Raw genomic sequence first — 26,350 nt, 5'->3', positions numbered from 1 at the left:
ATCCTATAACTCTGCAGTCTATCTTCACTCAATGGGGCACTCCTCAGATAGACCTCTTTGCAGCTCCTCACAATCACCAGCTGCCCCTCTTCTGCTCCAGACTTTACTCTCCTCACCGTCTGACAGCGGATGCTTTTCTCCTCGACTGGTCGAATCTGTTCCTGTACGCCTTCCCTCCTCTGCCTCTAATGTTGAGAACCTTATTCAAGCTCAAGAGGGAACGAGCCACCATGATTCTGATTGCTCCGAGGTGGCCCAGGCAACATTGGTTCTCCCTTCTACTTCAACTCAGTTCCAGGGAACCTTTTCTTCTTCCTCTGTTTCCTTCTCTGCTTACGCAACAGCAGGAAACCCTCCTTCATCCCAACCTCCAGTCTCTACACCTGACAGCTTGGTATCTCTCGGGCTGACATCTCATGATACTCTCTTATCTCAGCCTGTTCGTTCCATTCTGGATGCCTCCAGGAAACCAACCACTCTGCAATGTTACCATCAGAAGTGGACGAGATTTTCCTCCTGGTGTCTTCTTCATCATCTTGATCCCACTTCCCTGGCAGTGGAGACGTTGTTGGACTATTTGCTCTCTTTGTCTGACTCTGGCCTTAAGTCTTCGTCCATCAGAGTCCACCTCAGTGCCATTTCAGCTTTTCATGAGCCAGTCCATGGAAAACTTCTCTCAGCTCATCCCCTGGTGTCCAGGTTCATGCGTGGGCTTTTCAACGTGAAACCACCTCTTAAAGCCCCTCCTGTTATCTGGGATCTCAATGTGGTTCTTTCTGCTTTAATGAAGCCTCCATTTGAACCCTTGGCTACCTCTCCTTTCAAGTTTCTTACTTGGAAGGTGCTTTTCCTTATTGCCCTTACCTCTGCCAGGAGGGTCAGTGAGCTTCATGCACTGGTCGCAGATCCTCCCTTTACGGTTTTTCACCATGACAAGGTGGTTCTGCGTACACATCCAAAGTTTCTCCCTAAGGTTGTATCTGAATTCCATCTCAACCAATCCATTGTTCTCCCTGTTTTCTTTCCAAAACCTCATTCTCATTCTGGAGAACAAGCTCTACACACTTTGGATTGTAAAAGGGCTCTGGCTTACTATCTAGAGCGTACGAAACCCCACAGATCAGTTCCTCAACTTTTTCTGTCCTTTGATCCAAATAAATTGGGACGTCCCGTTTCTAAACGTACGTTGTCTAATTGGCTGGCAGCGTGCATTTCATTCTGTTATGCTCAGACCGGACTGACACTGGAAGGTTCTGTCACGGCTCATAGAGTCAGAGCAATGGCAGCATCTGTAGCTTTCCTCCGCTCCACTTCTATTGAGGAAATCTGCAAGGCTGCTACTTGGTCCTCAGTTCACACTTTTACATCTCATTATTGTCTGGATGCTTTTTCCAGACGGGATGGACACTTCGGCCAATCTGTTTTGCAAAATTTGTTTTCCTAATGGCCAACCTTCCCTCCATCCCTCTTTTTGTTAGCTTGGAGGTCACCCATCAGTCAAGAATATGCTGCCTGCTTGTCCTGGGATAAAGCACAGTTACTTACCGTAACAGGTGTTATCCAGGGACAGCAGGCAGATATTCTTGCGTCCCACCCACCTCCCCGGGTTGGCTTCTTAGCTGGCTTATACTAACTGAGGGACCGCGCGCCTCTGTCGGGCGGGAAGGCACTCGCGCGTGCGCGGTGCGGCCGAGCTAGAACTTTCTAAAGTTCTTAGAGTGCAATCACTCTAAAATTGTCCGTACCGGGGCTCCGTCGGTGCCGTCACCCATCAGTCAAGAATATCTGCCTGCTGTCCCTGGATAACACCTGTTACGGTAAGTAACTGTGCTTTTTAAAAGCCTCTCCACTTATAAATAGCGGCATTTACACCTATAAATGGAAGATTCAGAAAGCTGCTATTTACATTCAGAGCAGATGGAGATTGCAAGGGGGAATGGTTGGGATGTAGTTTAAAGGACCTTGGGCACTTATATTCCCAATACTACAAAGGGCATCTACGTTTATGTGAAAAAAAATAATTCCCCACCAGCTTTTATACCAGCTGAGGCTTTTATACTTGCTGAGGCCAAGATTAAGAGAGTCAATCTACACAATTCTGCATTATTTATTTCTGCCTCCAAAATGAAGAAAAATAAAAATTGCAGCCTCAATTAACTGGCTGCATTTACACAGCTGGGTTTATAAAATAAGGCAGCTACATGTGAAAGTTGCAAAATCACTGCTTGCATAGGGAAATGCTGACACTTGCACGTCGAAACCGCCGGGTTGTACTGCTTCTTATTCAACATACAGTGTGTTCTTGCTATTCACTGGGATTAGGTGAATACCAAAAATGCAAATACAGAACCATTGATCCAGTGGGAAAAAGGGGGTTAGGTTCCTGTGTGACTCTATTACTGTACACTTTTGCTTCCTAACACCATACATTCATCATTTAGTGTACCCTTCAAGTAAAGAACAAGCTTGCTTATATTCTGCATTTTATAAATGTATTTTATACCTTTTTTTTTTTTTGTAAAAACAATCTTTTGTTGTAATAATTCTCATGCACAGCTTTATTAATATTTCCATCCTCATGGGAACACACTGGGTCTGATTATCTATCCATGTGTCCCGATTTTAGCCAGCGGTTATTGTATCGCCATTAGGCAGCCAATTGGGATGCACATTTTCTAAAAAAAAAACCACTTGGGTGAGGAAGGACGCCTATATTGTAGGCGTCTGTTACAGGTCTATGGAGACTCTTAGGGACACTTACGTGTGCCCAAAGCAGGACCCATAACAGATGCCTGAAATGTAGGCCTGCAAAATGCTGGCCTACATTTCCCAATCATAAAAGTAGATGCCACAGCTGGCTGAGCTGATTGCGGCACAGGAATCCCCAATAAACTGAGCTGACAGGACTCCCCGAAACCAGGACTTCGGGGAGTCTTGCCAGCTGAGCTGATCGGGGGGGGATTTCCCCTGCTGCGATCAGCTCAGCTGGCTGCGGCGGGCAGAGAACCCCCCAACACCCACCCCTGAGATCGGCAGGGGGGATGCCCACTCCTTCCTGCCTGACACTCCCAACATCTGAGATCGGCAGGAGGGGTGCCCATTCTTTTCTGCCTGACACATCCCAACACCTTACCCCACTCCCTCCTGCTGCCAGGCCCCCAACACCTCACCCTGAACCCTCAATAACCCATCCTGACACCCCCCACTCCTTTGGTATATGGGCCAATCGGAATCTTAGGCCCCTCTCAGTGCATCCCAGAATGCACTGAGAAGGGGAAGGCCTGCTGACAGGAGGGAGTGGGCATCCCTTTTGCTGGATTTACTCTACAGGTGTCAGGGTGGGGTGTCGAGGGGGCTCAATGGCAGGAGGGAGTGGGCATTCCTCCTGCCAATTTTGTGGTTGGGTCCTCTGCCTGCTGCAGCCAGCTGAGCTTATTGTGGAAGGAGAATTTCCCCCAATTAGCTGAGCTGGCAAGACTCCCCGAAGCTGCTCCGCTGATTGGGGATTTCAGCTGATGGCAAGGGATCCTTTGGCAAAGATAGGTAGCTGAGCCACCTGTCTTTGTGATCAGGCAGGTGCAATTCTCTAACTGATGCTAGTTGACATGGATGCTGGTTAGAGAATTGGGGAGTAAGGCGTCTCTTCCTTAACGTAGATGTGATTCTGTATCGGATGCCAGTGCGTGATTGACACGTGATTCTCAGCCACCGAGACTGGCGTCCTATACAGAATCAAGCCCACTGTTCATAACCATAAATAAGCAAAAAGGCCCATGAATAGCGAAAATGGGTTATACTGTACTGTATTTTTTTTTTTGCTTTGTGTGAATAAGTGAATCTGTGTGTACAGAACATGCAGATAAAGAGAATTCACTGTATATTGTATATCTGCAAAATGGCTGCTTCTGTCATGCATGTCAGCTAATACACGTGCACTTCCCACATGTGTATTTTTATAGTTCAGCAGAGCCTTTTGGAATTGAGCACCACTCTGACCTGGATGTCTAAATGCCAGTCGCAATGTTCTGTGTAAAATGGGCTTTCTTGCTTTTTGCAAATCCAGATTGTCTATCAAAGGACAAAAGGACCTTTGAGATTTCAGCCACAATTGGTGCTGTGCTTCAACAAGAAGAGCTCCACCTCCTTCACTATCTTTGTTTTTAGAAACAAGTTGAGACATAGTTCAGATTGTTTCTGAATGTATTTTGCTGGGTCTGTTATTCTGACCTTGTTTTTAGAGGATGATTGTTTCACTGTCTTGGTACAGGACAAGTGAAAACAATTTTGCCACTTCACCTAGATGTACACTTGCAACTTTTTAACATTCCTATCTGGGGCCATTTTATAGCTTTTTAATAAAGTCTCGTGATGTGTTCCTTCTTGAGTAGAAACTGTGTAAAATGTAAAGCTGTTGCTTCAAGAATCAGTTTGGGAAAATGTCTCATTGTATTTCTGCCTGTTTGCAAAATAGGTTTTAAAGCCAGATCTTTGGCGCATACAATCAAAACTTGGCAAGAGCTCTTTCAGTAAAAAGTGATAAACCATGCAAAATCATTTAGTCAATGATATGTTCTTCTTAGTTTTGGCCAAATGGAATTAGGCTAAATAATTTACATAGGTGAATAATACCCCTTTGTTTTTTCACTTTTCCTTCAGCCTCATATGAAGGATGGTGGCCCAGTGAGGACAGGATTGTGGACAAGGGAGGCCGTGTTACTGAAGTTGCCTTTCTTACGATTCCTCTGTAGCTGTACTAACTACTGTTCTTCTCCTTGATTTTCAGGATGGTTCACTTGGGAATATTGATGACCTTGCTCAGCAGTACGCAGACTACTACAACACTTGCTTCACTGACGTGTGTGAGAGGATGGAGGAGCTTCGCAAGCGCAGGGTTTCCCAGGATCTTGACATGGTAAGGGTCAGCAGGATCCACAATAAATTTTGCTAAATTTGCTGCTGATGGAACCCCAACAATTTGACTCAGTAGCGATTTCTAAGCTGGGTTTTTTTTGTTTTTGTATTTTTTTAGTAAAAGGTATTGTAAATTAGCAACATTTTGGGATGTTTTCTGGGCCTTTCTTAAGGCCCATGGAAGAGGGCCTGACTACTGTATGGTAACCAGTCATCTACTGACCCAAAGAGTGGCATTCCCAAAAGATACTTCTCTTCCAACCCTTATTCATTTTGAGACCTGAATGCCTGGAAAGACCATTGGGTGAAATGAAATGGTTGGATATGGGGAAGTATTAGTGGATTGAAAATAAGAGCATATAACAAATTCTAAAAGCTTCAATAACTTGCTATAGAACTGCACATTCATTCTATAACTATGATTTCTTACTTTTAAACCAGCATAAGCATCCTTCTGCCATACTAGAAGCATAGGGTTTCTTTTACGAAGGTGCACTAGCACGCAAGGCATTGTAGCGTGCGCTATTCCGCGCGTTAAGGCCCTAACACGCCTTTGTAAAAGGAGCCCATAATGTTAGATAAAGTCTAAATGACCCATTGTCTGCCCATCCGCAGCATCAACTATCTCCTCCTTTCCCCCAAGAGATCCCATGTGCCTGTCCCACATTTTCTTGAATTCAGACACAGTCTTTGTCTCCACCAGGAGACTGTTCCATGCATCTACCACCATTTCTGTAAAAAAAGTATTTCCTTAGATTACTCCTGAGCCTATCACCACTTAACTTCATCCTCTGCCCTCTCACTCTCTAGTTTCCTTTCAATCAAAAAAGACTCACCTCATGCGTATTTATGCCACGTAGGTATTTAAACATCGCTATCATATCTCCCCTCTCCCGCCTTTCCTCCAAAGTATACAGATTGAGATCTTTAAGTCTGTCCCCATACGCCTTATTACAAAGACCACTGACCATTTTAGTAGCCTTCCTCTGGACCGACTCCATCTTTTTATATCTTTTTGAAGGTGCAGCCTCCAGCATTGTAAATAATATTCTAAATAAGGTCTCACTAGAGTCTTAGGGACATCAATATCTCCTTTTTTCCTACTAGCCATTCCTCTCCTTATGCACCCAAGCATCTTTCTGGCTTTCTCTGTCATCTTTTCAACCTGTTTGGCCACTTTAAAATCATAACATGGTAGGACATGCTAGGACTGCATTTTCCTGCAAGCTAAGCACTTGTAATTATTATATCCTCTATAATAAAACCCTAAGCACGCATGCGCACTTAGGAGGTTGTGAACCCTGCCGCCGTGATGTGTACCTCTGTGCCAAATTTGATTGGAGGCGCATGGGGCAGCTTGTGATGGCTTGTGGGGCATGGGGCGGCTTGTGATGGCTTGTGGGGCATGGGATGGCTTGAGCAGCGTTGGCGGTTTGACTCCTGCGCTGCCGCTGCCGGGACGCCTCTTCTCACCCCCGGACTAGCAAACGCAGCAGCCGTGGGGCATTTGCTAGGCTGGTCCACTTCGATAATGTGAGGTGGGCTGGCCTAGCAAAAGCCCTGAGGCTGCCCAGGCTAGTGGCTGCTGGACGGGGGGAGCATGGAAAGGAGAAGGCCTACTGCTGGACAGGAGGATCAAATAAGAGGTTCTGCTGGACAAGGGGAAGGTAAAAGGAAGGGAGAAGGGGTGCTGCTGGACAGGGGGAGCAGGGAAGGGGTGCTGCTGGACAGGGGGGGAAGATAAAACGAAGGAAGAAGGGCTGCTGCTGGACAAGGGAGAGCAGGGAAGAAGGGCTGCTGCTGGACAGGGGGAGCAGAGAAGAGGTGCTGCTGGACAGGGGAAGCAGGGAAGGGGTGCTGCTGTATGGGGGGGGAGGTAAAACGAAGGAAGAAGGGCTGCTTCTGGACAGGGGAGAGGTAAAACAAGAGGGAGAATGGCTGCTGCTGGACAGGGGAAGCAGTGAAAGGGGTGCTGCTAGACAAGGGGGAGGTAAAAGGAAGGGAAAAGGGCTATTGCTGGACAGGGGGAGCAGGCAAGGGGTGGTGGAAGACGGCAGAGGAAAGAGAGAGACAGAAAGAAAGAAAGACAGACACACACATCTATTCTAGCACCTGTTAATGTAACGGGCTTAAAGTCTAGTACAGTATAAAATCAATAGATCATAGAGATTTCAACAAACAACTCACAGAAGTTACAGAGCATTATACATGATAATTACATTGGAAAATACAGTCAACTATGCATTCACTAGAAAAGCAAAGGGCAGACAATGTAGAGAGTAACAATAAATCATATAGGTCTATGTCCTTTAGTGCAAGTCCCAGGGGCCATTGATAGTCTACCTTGAGCCTAGGTGTGGCTCCCTGATTCTCTTCCCTCAAAATTCACTTCCCCCCCCCCTCCAACTCAACTGGATAATAGCTGTTGGCACTGCCTGTAGAACCATAGCTCTCTTTCTTCAGAATTATGGCTCTTGGTGAGTTTTGAGTTACAAAACAGATGAACTCCCATTCTGTTTTCACAAGACAGTGTGAACGGTAAAGGGGTCTGGATTCCATGTGGCTCAAGCTCACTAGGAGCCCACATGATCCTGCAAAAGCCACAACAGCAGTACCAGCACTGGGATAACTGAGGAAGCATTAACAAACTGTGAGGATTGAGGGATAGGATGGTAGTAGCTGACTGTGGGGAGAGGATGCTGGGAGTCAAGAGTGACTAGGATTGGGAAAGAAATTTGGAGTAATATGTATTGGGGAAACCGTATAAGCTGAGAAAGTGAGAGTTGGTTTTATGGAGTGTCATTTTATATTTGTGTGTGGGGTTTTTTTTTTCTAATATCTTTGTTAGGTAATATCAAACAATAGTTTATACCAGGGGCAGGCAATCTGTACCCATGGGCTGAATGTGGCCTACCATTGAATTTTATGCAGCCCAAAAGAGTATGAGAAGTATATATAGAAAACGTCAAACAGATTTTTGTAGATTTTAAATACTATATTTCACAAATATTTCCAGAATAGCCACTGTCACAGTTTGTTTCCATTGTTTGTAGTTAATTTTTTACTTATTTATTTATTACAGAAGGTTCATGGAGCTTTCTGCATTTCTAATTCTAATATTATGTAATGTTGTGGCCAACTAAGGGTAGTACTAACCTTCGTGCGACCCTCTGTGTATAAAGATTGGTCACCCTTGGTTTATACAGTGCAAAAGAAAAAGCATAGTCCCCTTAGGTTAGGGAAAAATAAACCTCCATATGAACATCATCCATGTCTAATCCAATCCATCTTCATTGAATTGTTTTCCAAACAACTGATATAATTCGTATAAGTGTTTGGCACAGCACCCTGAGGTTGTGGGTTCAAATCCCACGCATCTCCTTGTGAACCTGGGCAAGTCACTTAATCCCCCATTGCCCCGGGTATATTAGGTAGAGTGTGAGTCCACTGGGACAGATAGGGGAAAATACATGAGTACCTCGTCTCTGCCCCATCCCCACGAGCTCAGTCCCCATCCCCGCAAACCGTCCGATTCCATCTGGACAAGCCTTGAATAGTTATGATTTGATATTGAACTTATTTTATTAAAGCATAAAAAGAAACAATAGTCTGTACAATTGTCATTTTATAAACACAAATAATAACAGAGCAAAGATCAACAAAACCCCTGTCTCCCCTCCCCCTCACTAATATCCCCTCCATTATTGAGAAAACGGAATAAGCCAAATTATTACAGAATGCTACACAGAAAAATCATGCGAACAGAATACTACAATCACATATGACGGGAATAGTGTTAGCGGAGTGCAACTAGGACAACTACCCCCAGTCAGAGAGAGGCCTAAGCCAGCTGGAAGCTAAAGCAACACAGCCTGGGCTTTGCAGTCCCCAGTTATGTCTAACTCCAGCTCTAACAGGATACATATTTCAAAGCTGCCTCCTACTTACAAAGGCCCGGGTATATGAATCTTAGAGCAGCCTGAACTGATGCCCAGTGGTACTGGCTAATTTTAGGTAGCATTCATTTTAGCTCCATTACACAGGAATTTACTAACCAGAGGGCAGGGATCTTTCCTGCTCATGCTTCCTGATGTCTCCACTCATTATAGCTGTACTTCAGCCTGAATGAACAAAGAGCAGCGTGCAGTGGCTTTCTTGAGAGTATTCTAGGAGTAAGTGCAACTTGATATGTCACTTGTGCTTATTTCATCTTGTGAATTCCAATAGGAAGCTTTCTTTAGCACAATGCAAGCATTAAGTTGTGTACAAGCTGTAAATCTGAGAGGCTGAAATCATTTCCAAGATATACTAGGAGCAAAGTCTGTTATGCACAATACTACCCAATCTGGAGTCTGTACCCTTTGACTAAACCAGTTCTTAAGGTCAAATTATTTACCCTCTTAATTTGATGGCCTCTTCCAAGTGCCACACTCTTTGCCAACTTTTAAAAGCTCTTTAGAAAGAGAGACAGGAGAAGGAGAGTTGAGGTTATTTTACCATCGGTTTTAGGCCCTAACGCAACCTGTGGTATATCACTGCAAGTCGCATTGGGCAATTTGCATAGTAATGAGATTCAAAACATGCATTTGCATGTTTTGCATCTCATTACTTAGCAATGAGCGGTGACTTAAATATTGCCATGCTATTTTGAGCCCTGCAGCATTAGAGCTGTTTGTGATAAAGGTCATTTATCGTGACTTAAAACACTAACGCTGCTTGATGCCCCCCTCCGCCCCCACCCCAAATAATTCTGATTTTTCAAAGTGTTGGTAGAAAACTTCTGTATCCCTAACTGGAACAGTTCTACTCTCTTCTGTGGAATAATTCAATCTTGAACAGCATTTTAAAGATATTGTGCTGTTAAGTATGCACTGGGCTTTTTTTTTTTTTCTCAGACATTTGTGGGGTAGGAGGGGGATAGTGAGTACAGGGGGAATCTGGTCAGTTTGTGGACCTTTGTAGCACTTAGATGCTTCTAAAACAGGTCTAAGTAAAAACGTCTAAGTTCCATCTAGGACATCCTGTGAAAGCTTCAATTATCACTGCATAAAGTCCAAGTTTAAGCCGCCCCTAAGCCTGACCATTGCACGCCTCCTAACATGCCCTTTTAAACTCTGGATGCACAGCGGCTAAGAAGTACTGCTAGATGTCCAGAAACATGGCTTTGAGAAATTGGCACTTTTTTTAAAATTTATTTATCATTTTATATATATAGGTACATATACATAACTTGTATAAGAAATAAAGAGAGAACTTCAACAAATTTTTAAAGGAAATAATATACCTGGATAATATCCATTTCATATTTAAACAAAATTCACTCTAAATCAGTCCACATTCTTGAGGAGAAACAATTCACATTTGTGAGAGATATTATAAAGAAATAATATCAAGATCCATAATTGTAGATTTACATCTTCTTCTTACTTTACTTTATGGGTAATCCTACATTCCCTTCAGAGATATTGGAAGTTGTTATTCCCTTTCCTTCTAGAAAAAATTGTAATTGAGAGGGCTCAAAAAATATATATGAATGTTGATCCAGAGAAATCGGCACTTGAACATCCCAGCGATTAGGATGTCCCAAGTGCCATCTTAGGCACAATTTTGGATATTTTAAAGTTTTGATTATGCCCCTAATAGTGGAATCAGAAAAGGTTCAAAAGAAGAGCAACCAAATGATAAAGGGGATGGAACTCCTCTCGTAGGTAGAAAGGCTAAAGAGGTGAGGGCTCATCAGCTTGGAAAAGAGCTGGCTGAGGATGCAGGGTTAGGATTGAGGTCCACAAAATCCTGAGTGGTGTAGAACAGGTAAAAGTGAATCAATTTTCCACTCTTTCAAAAAGTACAAAGTACAGGAGGCCGCCAATGAAATTACATGGAAATACTTTTTAAACAAATAGGAGGAAATATTTTTTCACTCAGATTAGTTAAGCTCTGGAGCTCATTGCCACCTTCCATTTGCAAAGCTGACCTAGTTATGTGTAGGGCTCTGTGCAGGCATCCTGGTTGCTCTGCTTACGACTGGCCTTGCTGCTGGCAGCCAGTACAATTGGAACTTGTTTCTGGATCATTTTGCCACATTTTCTTGGATACCATTTGCATGTTTCGGTAAATAAGGATCTACTCTTTCTCTGTATAATGTGCTGTACTGAACAGTTGTGTAGTGCTGACAGTTTATTAAGAGCTCCTTTCCCAAAGCCACTGTAGAAGTTTCTACCACAGGCTGTCGAGGTAAATGCTCTGATACTCATAGGACTTTTATGAGCGGCAGAGCATTTACCACGCTGGCCCGTGGTAGAAATCTCTACCGCAGCTTTGTAAAAGCCAGCATAAGATAATAAAATGTAAGTTGATATGTTTATCATTGTTCCCATGTCTGAGTATCTTGGCACTAATATAAATAAATATATATATTGTGACAGGGCATACGGCCAAACCAAGTGGATATTTGGAAGTGACAAGAGTATGGTACTGTATAGTTTAAAAACTCTCTTAAACAAGTGTTTTTATTTGAGCAAATTCTTGCTCTGCAATATTTCAAAACACAAAAACTGGACCTTCTCAGCTACTTGAGTCCTAATGCTCAAAACACCTTCAGTTCACTGCACTGATTCAATGCTTTCTTATTTCCACAAAATACAAATCTTTTCTTCTACGCAGCCACTTTCTTTTCTCGTTGAACCACACTTTGGTTCTGGCATCATCTCAGTTAGTCCAGACCAGTAATCTCCTGAGAGAATGGCAAGCAAACCCTTTCTTAGCCTTTTGCCATTCTGGAATCTTCACAGCTTAAGCTAACATCCTTCCACAGTTCATGGACTTTTATTTTCCCAGGTCATAGGATCAAACCTGATAGCACTATCGAGCACTGCTAGTTATCACAAGAAAGGTTTACTATTACTACACTTCTGTTTAGGCAGGTTATGTCACATTTGCATTCTTCTCACGGCTTAGCAAAAGATATGCCTTCTGCCTTGCAATTTCACAAACTTAGCATGCAGTAAGAATCAAGTCCTTTTACTCATTAGTGAGAGCTTTATCCCACAGCTAGTGCTTTAGGGCTTGGTTAGCAACTTTAATACTTGTTACCAGGAATATAACTTTAACACCTATTGCTTTGTCTTCAGGAAGTAAACTTCCAAACCTTTAACACTTTTAAGCTTCCATCATACTGTCCATAGGAATATCTTCTAAATAGCTCTCATTACAGTCCATAGGCTCTTCATCATTCATTTGCATTACATATCAGAGCACAGAGATATACTGTCTTCCTGATTTTCCAGTTCAGGGTTCTTTGAAGCCTCTATCTGGAAGCTGTCCTGCTTCCAATTCCCCCGCTGGATTCTGTTCCCAAAGCAAGTGTGGTTTGGTCCCTGGCTTCTATTTCACCTGCTTGTTCCAACCCTGCTCTCCGCTATGGTAATTAAGGCTAGGCTCAGGTGTGAGCTGCTCCCTGATTGGTTGAAGCTTCCTTAGAATTGAGAACCTATTTAAACCTGACTGCAGGTTTACCTTTTACTGTCATAAAGGAGTCTTCCTGCACTGGCTTTGGCTTATTAGGCACCTGCCTAGAAAAAGATAAATAGGCATCTGGCTGGATAGGTTCCTTTCTTAGGAGTCCAAGCTTAGGCTCAGGCTTATTACTATCAGGGAAGTGTTGGCACAGCTATTATTCTATCATCAGTGTGCGCTTCTGGGTGACTGCTGGTGCTCAAAGGGGCTTCCCTGTGACAATAAATATATAAAAAAAGAAAATGTACCATATTGGGTCAGACCAAAAGTTCATCTAGCCCAGCACCCAGTCAGTCCAAGCCACAAATACTTGGGAGGATCCCAAAGAATAGGTCATTCCTTGTTGCACACTCTCGGGATAAGTGGTGACTAACTCTTGTCCACAAGTCGAATAATATTTATACATTTAGCTTTCGGGAGCTTGTCTAAAGCCTTTTTAGACTTAGCTATGCTAACTGCCTTGACCACATCCTGCAAGAACAAATTTTATAGCTCAATTGTGCACTGAGTGGAAAAAAATTCTCTCTGATTTAATTTAATGAGCTGCCTACTAGATTTGTGGATTATCTCCTAATATTAAAAACCAAATTCTCCTTATTTAGTCATTCTACTCACTAATAATTTTATAGACTTCCATTGTATTTCCTATTAGATACCTCTTCAAGCTGAAGAACCCTAATTGTTCAGCATTTCTTCTTGCACAGGCCATCCCATTTCTTATTTTAGAAGCTCTTCTCTATACTTTCTCTAGTTCTGCTGTAACTTTTCTGAGATGGGATGACTAGAATGGCACCATAGATCATCAATACAGAATTTTTCCCTTTCATTGTCCATTCCTTTCTAATTGCTAATATTCTGTTTGAGAGAGAGATCTGAATGATTTTGTGTAATCCTCAAATTTATTATCTCACTTATTGCTTCCTGCACGGGAACGGGATTCACGGGAATCCCCCCTAACCCACAGGACTCCCACGGGGACCTCCCTCTGGCCAACGGGACTCCCACGGGGATGGAAGGTTTTGGAAGCAGGGTTCGCCCATAATATAATGGACACGTCAGCCTTAGTAAAAGAAGGGGTTTATAAGTTAATTACCTGAACAGAAAACAAAAGGGTTCCACCAAAGAGATTCCACAAGGAAAATAGCAGTGCAAACACAAAAGAAACTGTGGAATTGATGATCCTGTCAGAAGTAATTGCTGCTTTTTATGGTGACAGGTGGGGATGGAGGTAATTCCTTGCGGGATTGGGTGGGGACGGAGAGGATCCTGGCGGGGACGGGTGGGATTTCTGTCCCCGCACAACTCTACTTCCTGTTCCAGATTATTCAAAAATGTAAAAAGCACCAGTCCCAGCAGTCAACTATTTATCTTTATCCATTGAGAAAATTGACCATTTAGACCTCCTCGCTTGTTTCTCTCTTGGTTTCCAATCCACAATAGGGTATTTTCTCATGTGTTAATGACTTTTTGCTTTTCATAGGATTATCTCATGAGAAATTATTTCAAATTTCTTCTGAAAATCCAGGTACTTTATGAAAATCCAGTAATTTTATGTAGGTATTTTTGCACATATGACAATATAGTTGTGTAAAATGCTGCTTATACAATTGCCCTACCTTAAAATTATGTATGGTCACGAGTACATATGTATTTGTTTGTTATACTAGTACAGATGTGTTCAGGAATGAGTTTTGAATAGAGCACAGGTAGAGTTGGGAATTTACTCCTCTACTTTATAAAATTAGGCATCTGCAAGCATACTTTACCTACAAACATTTACACCTGCTCCCAAGCCATGCTACTCTCCATGGCTTCATGTTAGCCTTGGTATGGGATAATTTTATAAAGATTTCTAGATATCCGTTGTCTTTCTAAAATAGGCCAAAAAGAGGCACCTCCTTGGCCTCCCCATCTAGGAAACTTTCTGGGAAAGATACTGGGACTGATTTTCAAACTATGGGACTCATTTTCAAAAAAGAAAGACGTTCCAAAATGATAATCTGCCGTGCTTGGTTGCTTTTCACTGCCTTTGAACAAGTGCTACCTGTCTGAAGGAAGAAGCACTGATTAAATAGCACTTGGACATAATAATAATTTTGTTTTTATATACTGCCCTACCACATAGTTCTAGGCGATTCACACACAATAAAAATTATACAATCAATGAATAAAATACAATTTACTAAAAGTACATTAAAATCCACTAAAATATACATTTACCAATCAAAATTAAAACATCAGTTTACAAATTTATCAAATAAATCACCAAAATGTCCAAGTGCCGGCTTCCTAGATGTCTTCCTAGACTTTTTGTCCACAGTGCATCCAAAGTTCTAAGAGGTATGTTGGAGGCATGTTATGGGCGGGATTTGGGCATGCTTAGCACTTTGGATGTCCTATGGCGATAAACACTTCCAAGATGTACAGGATACAATTTAGACATCCAGAGCTAGACCTGTTTTAAAAGTGTGCCCAACAAGGTACCTGAACTGACCAGATGACCACTGGCGGGATTAAGTCATGACCCCCACACTCCCTCCGTGGACACTGACCTCCTCCCATTCCCAAAGATCTGAAAAAAACAGTACATATCTGTCTCTATAATAGCAGCACCTGGTATGGGAAATCCTAGTAAAAGCAGTAAGCAGATATCTGGAGTAGCCTGGTGGGGGGTATAGTGAACTGTAGAGAGGGTAACCAGGCCCATATCCTACTCTGACCACTACATTTATGGTGGAAAGTTTGAGCCCATCAAAACCCACCAAAATCCTACTGTACTGCCATATAGGTTGACACCTGCAGATATAGCTCATCAGGGTTGTAGTCAGATGGGTACAGTAGGTTTTGGGGGAGTTTGAGAGTTGAGTTTGAGAGTTTACCATATAGTGCAAAGGGGTTCTGGTGAGATGTGTACCTAGCACACTTTATGTGAAGTTTCATAGCAGTGCCTTCTAAAGTGCCCCACTGTTCTACTGGTATGTCTGTGTGGCCAGTGTAGTATAAATGGTGGCCCTACCTATGTCCAAATGGCTTGGTTTTAGATGTTTTTGTGTTTGAAAATGGCCAAAAAAAGTTTAGACATCCTAAGGGCCAAAATGTCTAAATAGGTCATTTTGGAAAACAAGAGATAGACATCTGATGATTTCAAAAAAATGGACCTTTTTGCTTCCTGATTTTTGGATGCACTTCTCAAGACATCCAAATCGGACTTAGATGCACTCTTCAATATGGCCCTCCATGAGAGGCAGCCTTCATTGGCCGACTGGCTAAGTCATAGTAACCACATTAAGTCCTGCTTTTTAGGCAGGTCTATTTGGCTGTTAGATTTAGCTGGTCAACCAATGAATACTGAAACTAACTGGATATGTTGCATGACGTTGCCAGTGACTGGGATATTCAGTAGGACATAGCCGGCTATCTCCTGCTGAATATCAGCAATTAGCCAGCTAAGTGCTATTTAGCTGGCCATGAGCCATTCCTGTGCACAAAATAGAAGCAAAGACCTGCTACAAACTGAATACGAAGCCAAGAAGCAGATTGATCTGAATGAAAGCAGTCTGATTTATTGATATCAATAATCTGCTGTGCTTGGTTGTTTTTCACTGCCTTTGAACAAGTGCTACCTGTCTGAAGGAAGAAGCACTGATTTGCCTTGGGGATTAGAAGTGTTGATTAGCAGGGGTTTGTTTCATCTCTTTCCCCTGCAGTTTTTACCCCTGACACAGCCTGTGGGCAAAACGTCAGGTTATTAATATCAATAAATCAAACTTTTTTTCATTTGGACTGATATTTATTAACGCCTTCAAAATAAATCTAACAAATGGGTTTAGCAAGGCCTCCCCTTGCTAAACTTACGTTGGCTTTGCCCCATTAACCCATATTTATTCATATGGTCAGTAATTTTATCTTTTGGAATAGCTTCTGCTATTCTGTCTGGCATCAGCATCAGGTTCACCAATCTCTAGTTTCATGGATCACCCCTAGAGCACCTTATAACTGGCAGTACTTTATCTGTCCTCTGATCCTCAGGTGCTATAGCTGATTTGAATGATACGTTACAAGTTGCAAATACATCCACAATTTCATTTTTTGAGTTTTAACTTTTCACAGAAGTTTACTTTTTTTTGGCAGCCATTTACATACATATGCAATAGTGCCCTACCATCAGCTATGGAACGTGGCCATAAACTCCACTCACGTTTTCAGAAAGCTTTTCACAAAGTCCTGCTAGAGAGACTCCTGAGAAAGTTAAAAAGCCTTGGAATAGGAGGCCATGTTCTTTTGTGAATTTGGAACTGGTTAAAAGATAGAATAGGGTTAAATAGCCAAATCCTCTCAATAGAGGAAGGTGAATAGTAGAGTGTCAAAAGGATCTGTATGAGGGCTGGTACTTTACAACATATTTATAAATATTCTGTTAATAAGAATGATGAGTGAGGTGGTGCAATTTGCAGATGAGGGAAAACTATTCCAAGCTGTTAAATCCCATGCAGACTGAGAAATTGCAAAAGGACCTTGGAAGGCAATCTATTGTGGGCAAATGCAAAATGTACCCATTGGGAAGAATAATCCAAATCATAGTTACATGATGCCTGGTCTACGTAGGAATAAGGAATAGGGATTTACATAGTTTTTTTGTAGTTAAACAACCACATTCAAAGTGGTTTATATGCAGGCACTTCAAGCATTTTCCCTCTCTGTCCTGGTAGGCTCACAGTTATCTAATGCAGTGGTCCCCAACCCTGTCCTGGAGGACCACCAGGCCAGTCGGGTTTTCAGGCTAGCCCCAATGAATATGAATGGAGCAGATTTGCATGCCTGTCACTTCCATTATATGCAAATCGCTCACATGCATAAGCATTAGAGCTAGCCTGAAAACCTGATTGGCCTGGTGGCCCTCCAGGACAGGGTTGGAGACCACTGATCTAATGTACCTAGGGCTATGGAGGATTAAGTGACTTGCCCAGAGTCACAGGAAGCAGCGCGAGGTTTGAATCCAACAACCTCAGGGTGCTGAGGCTGTAGCCCAAACCACTGCACCACACTCTCCTATAAATAACATGCACATTTATGCATGCAAAATTGCACACACTTCTGATAACGTGTGTTCAACTAAATCTGTTCACGAGTCCACTATTGCCGATAACTGGGCACTAACAGACAGTCAACTGTTTGGATTTGCATGTGCATCCTGCTAAGGGCTATTCTATAAAGATCAGCATGCAAACCTTTGCTACTGTTGACAAGCCAAAATAAAATGAGTTTTTTAAAATATATCTAATCTAATCCTTAGGTTTGTATACCGCATCATCTCCACGTTCGTAGAGCTCGACACGGTTTACAGTAGGAGAAATAGGAAGGAACTACAATATTAGTATTAATTATTAATGTTTAATACCCTTTTTATGTTTAAGCAGGTCAAGGTGGTTTACCAAATTAGTAGTATGTGTAAGCTTGAAATCTTGTGGTGGCCCTTTGTATTCACACTTCAGCCCTTTACATGAAAAAGGTTGGAGACCACTGACTTTGCAAGGGATAAGTATACACTTCTCCCTCCGTAGCCACAGGGGTTAGGGGCAGAGCCAGCCCGCAAATATTAAAAAACCGCAAATATTCGGGCCGGTTCTTCCCCTAACCCCTGCTTCCCCCTGGCTATTTTAAGCCCTGTAAGCCCCCCTTAAGCCTTACCTTGTGGTCTAGCGGGTTTTCGGGGCAGGAGCGATCTTCCCACACTCCTGCCCCGTGCAGATTGCTCACAGGAAATGGCTGCTTTGAGCTCCCTAAATGGCTGCTTTGAGCTCCCATCGTAGTCTGTGCAACAAAAAAAAACAAACAGGTTTGTCTCATAGATGCTGACACTGCACATCTCATCCTCCAAGACCAAATTCGTGGCCATTGAAATGCAGAAATCTGTTGCTTTATCTCAATGCTCCAAATGTCTTTAAGACTAGTTTTTGGTTTCTTATTCAAATACTCTTTTACTAAGCTGCGGTAGGAGGCTTCTACTGCGACCTGAGGCGCTAAATGCTCCAATGCTTATATGCAGATATCTGTGCGGCACCTACGGACATCTAAGTCAAGACACCCTCCGGCACCTACCTGAAAAATAGAGTGGTAGACTTACGCGCCAGTAGGCATGCGAGATAGGTGCAGGTATATTTGGCCAGGTTTTACCTGGCCTAATTCACCAGCACCTACCTCTCGAATGTCTAGCGACACCAAGGGATGTCTAGGTGCCACTAGGCATGATTATATAAAGCAGGGGTGTAAAAGTCCCTCCTCGAGGGCCACAATCCAGTCGGGTTTTCAGGATTTCCCCAATGAATATGCATGAGATCTATTAGTATACAATAGAAACAGTGCATGCAAATAGATCTCATGCATATTCATTGGGGAAATCCTGAAAACTCGACTGGATTGCTGCCCTCGAGGAGGGACTTTGACACCCCTGCTATAAAGGATGCCTAGTGGTTGGTTGACAACCGCGTGGACCGGCACCTAAGAGTTATATGTGGTTCTGTACCGCTTAGTCATGTAATGAGTGGTATATGAAAACCTAAATAAATTTGGAGACTTTGGTTAGGCACCATTTGTAGAATCTAGCCCTATATGCAGGTAAAGGGTCATGGACGTTCTGTGGGTATGATCAAAGTGGTTTATATATACTATAAGAATAATAATAATTTTATTCTTACATACCGCCATACCGAAAAAGTTCTAGGCGGTTCACAACAAGGTGAGCTAATACATGGGATACAGATAAAATACAAAATTAGAATAATGGACTTAAGACAGAAAGGATTTATAATACTATAGGCAGGTACTTTTTCAGTCCCTAGTGGGCTCATAATCTAAAGTGTTTTTGTACTTGAGGCAAGAGAGGGTTAAGTGACTTCCCCAGTCACAAGGAGCTGCTGTGGGAATTGAACCCAGTTCCTCAGGATCATTGCTTACCGTGCAGACCGTTAGGCTACTTCTCCACTGAAAGAAGGATGAAGCCATGCGCTGTTATAAAAGGAGCCTGACCAGAGGAAGCATACGGAGAGACATCCATAAGCCCTCGGATTCTATATATGGTGCCAAGCTTTTGTCGCGGGTCCAAGATGCACACAACTAAATTAATGAGCCATTAACTATGAATTAGTTGGCATTTACAATCAATTATTGAATATTGGCGCTAGTTTGGATTTGTGCACATGTTGCCTACCCACACCGGACACTTAAATCCAATAATGCACAATTCAAACGGGAGTATGGCCAACAGTCTACCAAAGGGTCACTGGTCAGAGAAAGCCCACCAATGCTATTTAAGACGTAAATTAATCATAGTTCATAACAGTGGCGTAGTGCGTGTGAGAGGTGCCTGGAGCGGTTGCGCCTCTCTCCTGCTCTCTTCTCTACCCTCACTCCCCCTGCCACATGGTCGCAAGCATCCCTTCCCTATCCCGTCCCTCTTATAACTTCCTGGCCCAAACAGCATCACCAACTTGTTGCCTACTTTGGAAGTGACGTCAGAGGGAGAGCCGATGCTGGGGCGAACAGCAGGTTGGAGTTGCTGCTCGCACCAGTGAAGAGATAGAGGTACAGTTGGGGAAGGGGGGAGTTCAGACACGCACACAGCGGGAGGAGTGGGAAGGATCGGAGGACAGAGAGGAGGATGGGTGCCAACCGCCCCCTACCAAAACAGTGTGGTCCAAGCCCCAGCCCCTCCCCCTTTATTACACCATTGCTTCATAACAGTGCTGCAATAACCACCATTTGAGAGTTGACTGGGGCCTTTCGCCAATCCAATCTGACCAGCAGCCCTAAATTGCAGTCGCTAGAGATTAGAAAAGTTCCCTTCATCCCTTGGAGAGGTTTTTTGCTGAACTGGAGAAATTGGAGATGTTACATAAAGCGTGGAGGTTTGGCTCCAAAAACAACACAGCACTCTGGGAATCCACCAGCAGTATTTAAGTGGCTTGATCTGTTTTCCAGGCGTAAATACAGAAGTTCAAAACATGGATTTGGAGAGACTGTGGGAATCAGATCATTTAGATTCCGTGTCTTTTAACCTGCCTGCCATTTGTTTATGGTTGTAATCTGTTTTATTCAGCCTAGAAGCTGCTTGTTCACAGTTCAAACCATCTTAGTTGAAAAAGTATGGATCAGCACACATTTAAGATTTGTTAAAAGAAGGTGTTTGAGTTCTGATGATTCATACCTCTACTCTAAAGTTTCATATATGTGCTCAATGCAGTTGTTTTCCTTTATGTTACCATGTGTCCTCACTCTATGGCCTAGATCAGGGATGCCCACACTTTTTGGGCTTGCGAGCTACTTTTAAAATGACCAAGTCAAAATGATAAAAAAAAACACAAAAAACTACAAAGTATACAGTACGCAGAGAAAATGTGAATCATTTATATTCCTGGGTTTTTTTCAACGAGGTCAAGGCAGATGACTTTAAAATTTGCAGTGTCACCTCAGTAACACCTATACAAAAATAGACAAATATACCCCCTCCCTTTTTACTAACCCGTGATAGCGTTTATTAGTGCAGGGAGCTGTGCTGAATGCCCCACGCTGCTCTCAACGCTCAGACTCCCTGCGCTAAAAAAACGCTATTGCGGTTTAGTAAAAGGGGACCATAGTGCAAAATAGACAGCAGATATAAATTCTCAAAAATGTATACTATTTGATCACTAAATTGAAAATAAAATCATTTTTCCCACCTTTGTTTGGTGATTTCATGAGTCTCTGGTTGCACTTTTTTCTTCTGACTGTGCATCCAATATTTCTTCCCTTCTTTCAGCTTCCTGTATGCTTCCAGACCACATTCCCTCCGCCAACCTTTTCTTCCTCTCTCCCTGCCTCCATCCCCTTTTTCTCCCTCCCTCCCTTTCTGTCTGTCCTTTCTTTCTTTCTGTCCCCCTGCCTTCCCCCATCTTTCTTTCTTCCTGCCCTCCCCCAAGCCAGAAGTGCCTTCCCTCCCTCCCCCCAATGTCAATTCTGATGTCGCTCCCTGCCCCCCCTTCTTTCTGTCTCCCTGCCCTCCCCCTAGCCAGAAGTGCCTTCCCTCCCTCACCCCCCCCCCACCCCCAACGTCAATTCTGATGTCGGAGAAGAAGTTGGCTGGCCCAGAACTTCTTCTCTGACCTCAGAATTGATGTTGTGGGGGGGGAAGGCTGGTTGGGCCGGTGCTTATGTTTCAGGAAGCAGGCAGAATGCAAAGGCAATGCGAGTCTATCACGGAGCTTGGGATAGACTCAGGGGTGTCTACTCTGCTGCAGATTTTGGTATCATCGGCAAAGAGGTAAATCTTACTAACAACTCTTCAGCAATATCACTTACAAAAATGTTAAAAAGAACAAGCCCAAGAATTGAACACTGAGGCACACCACTACATCCCTTTCCTCAGATTGATCTCCAGTGACTGTCACCTTCCACTTAACCAGTTCCTGACCCAGTCCATCACTTTGGGGCCCATACAAAGGTGATGAATTGTGACAGTGATGAAGTGTTCATTAAATATTATCCTCAAAATGGGGTTCGGTGATGAAGCGTGTCAGTGATAAATTGTCTTGGTGATGAAGTGTCTTGGTCATAAAGCGTTGGCACATTTTGTGTACCCTTGGCACCTAAAAGGTAGCAGGTTTGACTATGGGCCCCAACGTCTGATAGTGGTATTGGTAGCTGCAGAAATGCTAAGTTCAGTTTACTGTGTAAGTTGAGCAAGAAATTGGGTTGTGATAACAGTTAAATTATGAATTTTACCACAATTTATTGATTGTGAATGAATGAAATGTTCCCTCACCCCCCACTTCAAATCACTTTGAAAACTGCCCTCTTACAAAATGAGCACAAGGAGAAAAGTAACCCAATTTTTTATTTATTCAATTTTCTATACCGTTTTCCCAGGGGAGCTCAGAACGGTTAACATGCATTTATTCAGGTACTCAAGCAGTTTTACAGTGGTTTTAGCAATATGTGGCCTCATGGTAGATCATAGCCTATTTTGCTGCAGTTCAATAAGTTTATTACTTAATGAGTTTTATTTTTGAAATTCTACTTTACAAATATTTTTATTTTTTACTGTATTGTATTTCACTGATTGTCCAGCTCTTTATGGCGGTATAAAAGAATAGTTATTATTAATAATATCTTCTACCTTTGTTTCAAAGAATTCCTCCACTTTTTCAGTGAGAAGTCTTTCATTTGCTCTCAGAATAAGAATCTCCTCTTTGTCTTCTGCAGTTTGGAGGAAATGCATTTCTATTTTGGTTTGCCTGTAGAGTCTGGCTCCTCTCATTTTGATTTTTATACTGCTCGTTTCTATTTCAAATTTGTGGTCACCTCTACTCTATCTCGGTAAAACTTATCAAAAGGTCCCTCCTAGGACTCTGATACATACCATTGCACTAAGCACTCATCACCTTTCCCTTCCTCTGTGGCGTCATCTTTATCTGCTTGAGCCGACATATGAGAAATATCTGAAGTAGACTCTACATTTCAGCACTTTTTGGGTGATAACATGCATCTGCAACAGGTACTTAAGTTTCCTTTGATGGAGATAAGTAAGATTTCCAAATTAAATAGGAGCCCGTTTATGTAAGTTTTTAATGTGAAGCATGCTTGATAAATAAACCCTAAAAGCCTGATTAATGTTGAATTTGAGTGTATTTTTAGATTCTTTAGCTTTGTTCATTCCATTCCTTGCTGAGAGCATTATTTGTAAAATATGCATGTTGCCACATTGATGTGTATGGGTATTAATCTGTGTTAATATAATGTTATTATAACTTATTATGGAATGTACATGTTGAGTATCCTTTTTATGAATCAAGTTGCCATATCTTGATTTCAAAAACTAACAAAAAAAGTAAGAAAAACAATTTTTTCAAGCAGTATTTTATGTAGCCGGTCACATGCTTCTCTGTGTCTTTCCAGCTGTTTAAAAATGGTTTATATAATTTTATTCTCCATTGTCTAAATTTACTTGCAGTTTTCTTTATTTCATCCAGTCTGGTTTTACAAAGATTCAGGCCCCATTTTGACATATTTTTCCTGCTATGGATATGGTACCGGCATTGAATTTCTAGTATCACTGCAGACTTTGGGAAATTGCCAGCGATCTCCTGCGGTCTGAATATGAGCCTGTTAGTCCCCAGTTCAAAAAGATGCCACAGTGCTGATTTTAGAAGCTCTAGTCTTGTTTTGGATGTCTGTAAATTGGTATTTAGACATCCATATTACATGAATGTCCAAATCTTGAATTAATAAAGCCAGGATATGAATATTTGATTAAATATTTTTCATTGAGCCAAGATAAAGCAAAAATATAGGGTTCAAGTTTTTCTTTTTGATATACTGTCTATCAAAAAGAATGTCTAGATGGTGTACAATATAAAAAGATTGTAAGGGACTATTAAAATATGTAAATAAAAGCAATATTTTATCAAATATTAAAGATACTAGACAAATTCGGATTACCGTACATGAGACGGAAGGAAAGTAGGAGAGGGAAAGTTTGTTTTAAATACATCGAAGTAAAATTAATAAAAAAGGATGGTAAATGGGAGGATGGTAAAAACATTAGGAGGGGAATCATTTCAAAAGTAGTATCAGAAGGTAGAAGCTTCACATGAATGAAGGAGTTAAGAGGCTGAATCTAGTACTAAAGAATAAAGGCATCTTTAAAGAGGAAGGTTTTAAGTTTGGTTTTTAATTTTTCAGGGAGTTCTCCAATCGAATGTCTTAATGAGGGCATTCCACAAACTGAAAAGATGGATTTGCGAGTAGTATTGTAAAATAGTTCCCATATTGATGGTATTTTGATTATTTGATCAGAGGGTCCTGGATGATGAATAAGGGATCAAGAGTTTATCTATGAACGCCGGTTGGTTAGAGTTTTTTGTTTTAAAAGTGAGAAGTATTTTATAGGAGAGACGATGAGTAATATGTAGCCAATGTGCTTTGCGGAGGAGAGGAGTGACATGGTCAAATTTTTTTGCATGATAGATTAAGTTAACAGCAGTGTTTTGCAATAGTTGTAGACGACGGATTTCTTTCTGGGTTATATCTTGATAAAGGGCATTACAGTAATCTATATTTGAAATTACTAGGGAGTGAATTAGAATATTAAAGGGATCAAGAAAAAAAGAAATAGAACGGATGAGCCTAAGCTTATGAAAATGTTTCTGTATAACTGCACTAACTTGTTGATGAAAGGTGAGGTCCTTGTCTAGAATGACTCCGAGAAGTTTAACTTTACTATCCGTTTGAATTGAAGAGGAGTCGATACAGATGGGTAGACATAGATGTTCATCTGGAGAGGGCGAAAAAGGACACTAGTAGTTTAGAATGTTCAGTGAAAGTTTGTTATGCTGAAGCCAAAGGCTGATTTTGAGTTTTTGATTAATTTCAGTTATTTCATCAGTGGATGTAGGATTTAAGGGGTGAAGTAGTTGGATATTGTATTTCACCTCCCCTTTCTTTTATTTTAAGCAATGTATCTCGTTTTGTCTGTACTGTTCTTGCAAAATTGTTCTCCATGATTTTATATTTTCTAACATTTTTTTTTTTAATACTTTGTATAAATTGTAAACCGCATTGCACGTAAGAGCGGTATATCAAGACTTAAATAAACTTGAAACTTGATATCATCGGCATATGTAAATATGGTGAAACCTATAAATTGAGCCAGAGTAGTGGTGCCAGAAATATTAAAAAGAAGGGGAGAAAGAATAGAGCCTTGAGGGACTCCGTAGTTTTGGTAAATAGTGGGGGAGATAGTCATTGAAACTGACTTTAGTTTCGAACCTGAAAGTAAGAAGAGAACCATTGCAAAACTGTATCAGAAATATTGATAGATTCTAGTCGTGTGAGAAGTATGGAATGATCAAATGTGTCAAAGTGGAAGTGAAATCTAAAAAAATTAGAACAGAGAATTTACGGTGATCTTTAAAATAATGAATTGAAGTAGTTAGTCCGATGAGCGAGAGTTCAGTAGAGTAATTTTTCTGAAAGCCTGTTTGGTAGGGATGTAGAGCATTAGTTTTTTCAGTGAAGTTGGACAGTTGATTGAAGACCAGTTTTTCGATTATTTTTGCTAGGAAAGGTAAGCTAGCGAAAGGATGATACTTATTGATTTGTTTTTTGGATATGTATTTGTTTAAGCTTTGGGAATACAGGAGCAGATTTCCAAGATGATGGTATATAGCCGGTAGAGAGGCTTTTGATGATCATGTCAAGTAGGAATGGACCAAAGATGCTAAAAGTGATTTTTAAGAATGGTAGAGGGCAAATTTTCTAAAGAGCTATTCCTTGGATTCAAGCTCTGAGTTATGGCCTGCAGTTCATCTAGTGTGGGTAGACTAAAAGCAGAGAGTGAACTGAAGGGAAGTGAGTATTTAGGTAGAGGGGAAGTAGGTGAGTCAGATACTGAAGTGCTAACAAGTGTTGGGTTGGGCCCATGTGCCTCAGGCCGCGCCCCCAGGTGGGACCTAAGGCTCCAGGGCCTATTTTGATTGGCCCACGCGCCTTAGGCCCCACCAGTAGGCGGAGCTTTGGGACGGATGGGCCAATCCGGCCTCATTCCGTCGTTGGCTGCCTGCCGGACAGGCGGGTTTGGCTCCCGTCTGTCCGGCCAACTACCAAAGGTACGGGGAAGGGGGGTGGGGGTGTCGTGGGGGTCGGCTGGGGGGGGCGCGGGTCGGCTGGGGGGGCGGTCGGAGGTTCTTGGGGGGGGCGGTCGTTGGAGGGAGGGGGGTTTGCGTCGAGGGCAGGAGGGCCTGGGATCCCTCCTGCCCGTAATGTAGTGCGGGGTGGGGGTAGGGGGTCGCCGTGGCCAGGAGGGTTTGGGCTCCCTTCTGGACCGATATTGTCGGGGAGTCGGCGGTCCTTCGGGGTGGGGGTGCGAGTGGTCCTGCCGGGGGGGGTGGAT

At 42.4% G+C, this 26,350-nt stretch overlaps 1 protein-coding gene across 3 annotated transcripts in view; it reads left to right on the top strand.

Moving 5' to 3' along the window:
- Positions 1 to 26,350, top strand: part of SASH1 (SAM and SH3 domain containing 1) — a 512,910-nt gene that overhangs the window by 113,569 nt on the left and 372,991 nt on the right. For 2 of the 3 annotated variants that reach the window (XM_033936578.1, XM_033936577.1), the window contains exon 2: positions 4,784 to 4,912. In XM_033936578.1, coding sequence (XP_033792469.1) covers positions 4,784 to 4,912 — 129 coding nt within the window. Of the gene's footprint in view, positions 1 to 4,783; positions 4,913 to 26,350 lie in introns of those variants that run through there. The other variant, XM_033936580.1, reaches the window with a different exon arrangement.

This window comes from Geotrypetes seraphini, chromosome 3 (genome assembly GCF_902459505.1).
Source record: "Geotrypetes seraphini chromosome 3, aGeoSer1.1, whole genome shotgun sequence".
Classification (NCBI taxonomy): domain Eukaryota; kingdom Metazoa; phylum Chordata; class Amphibia; order Gymnophiona; family Dermophiidae; genus Geotrypetes; species Geotrypetes seraphini.
This window is presented reverse-complemented; position numbering and strand designations above follow the sequence as displayed.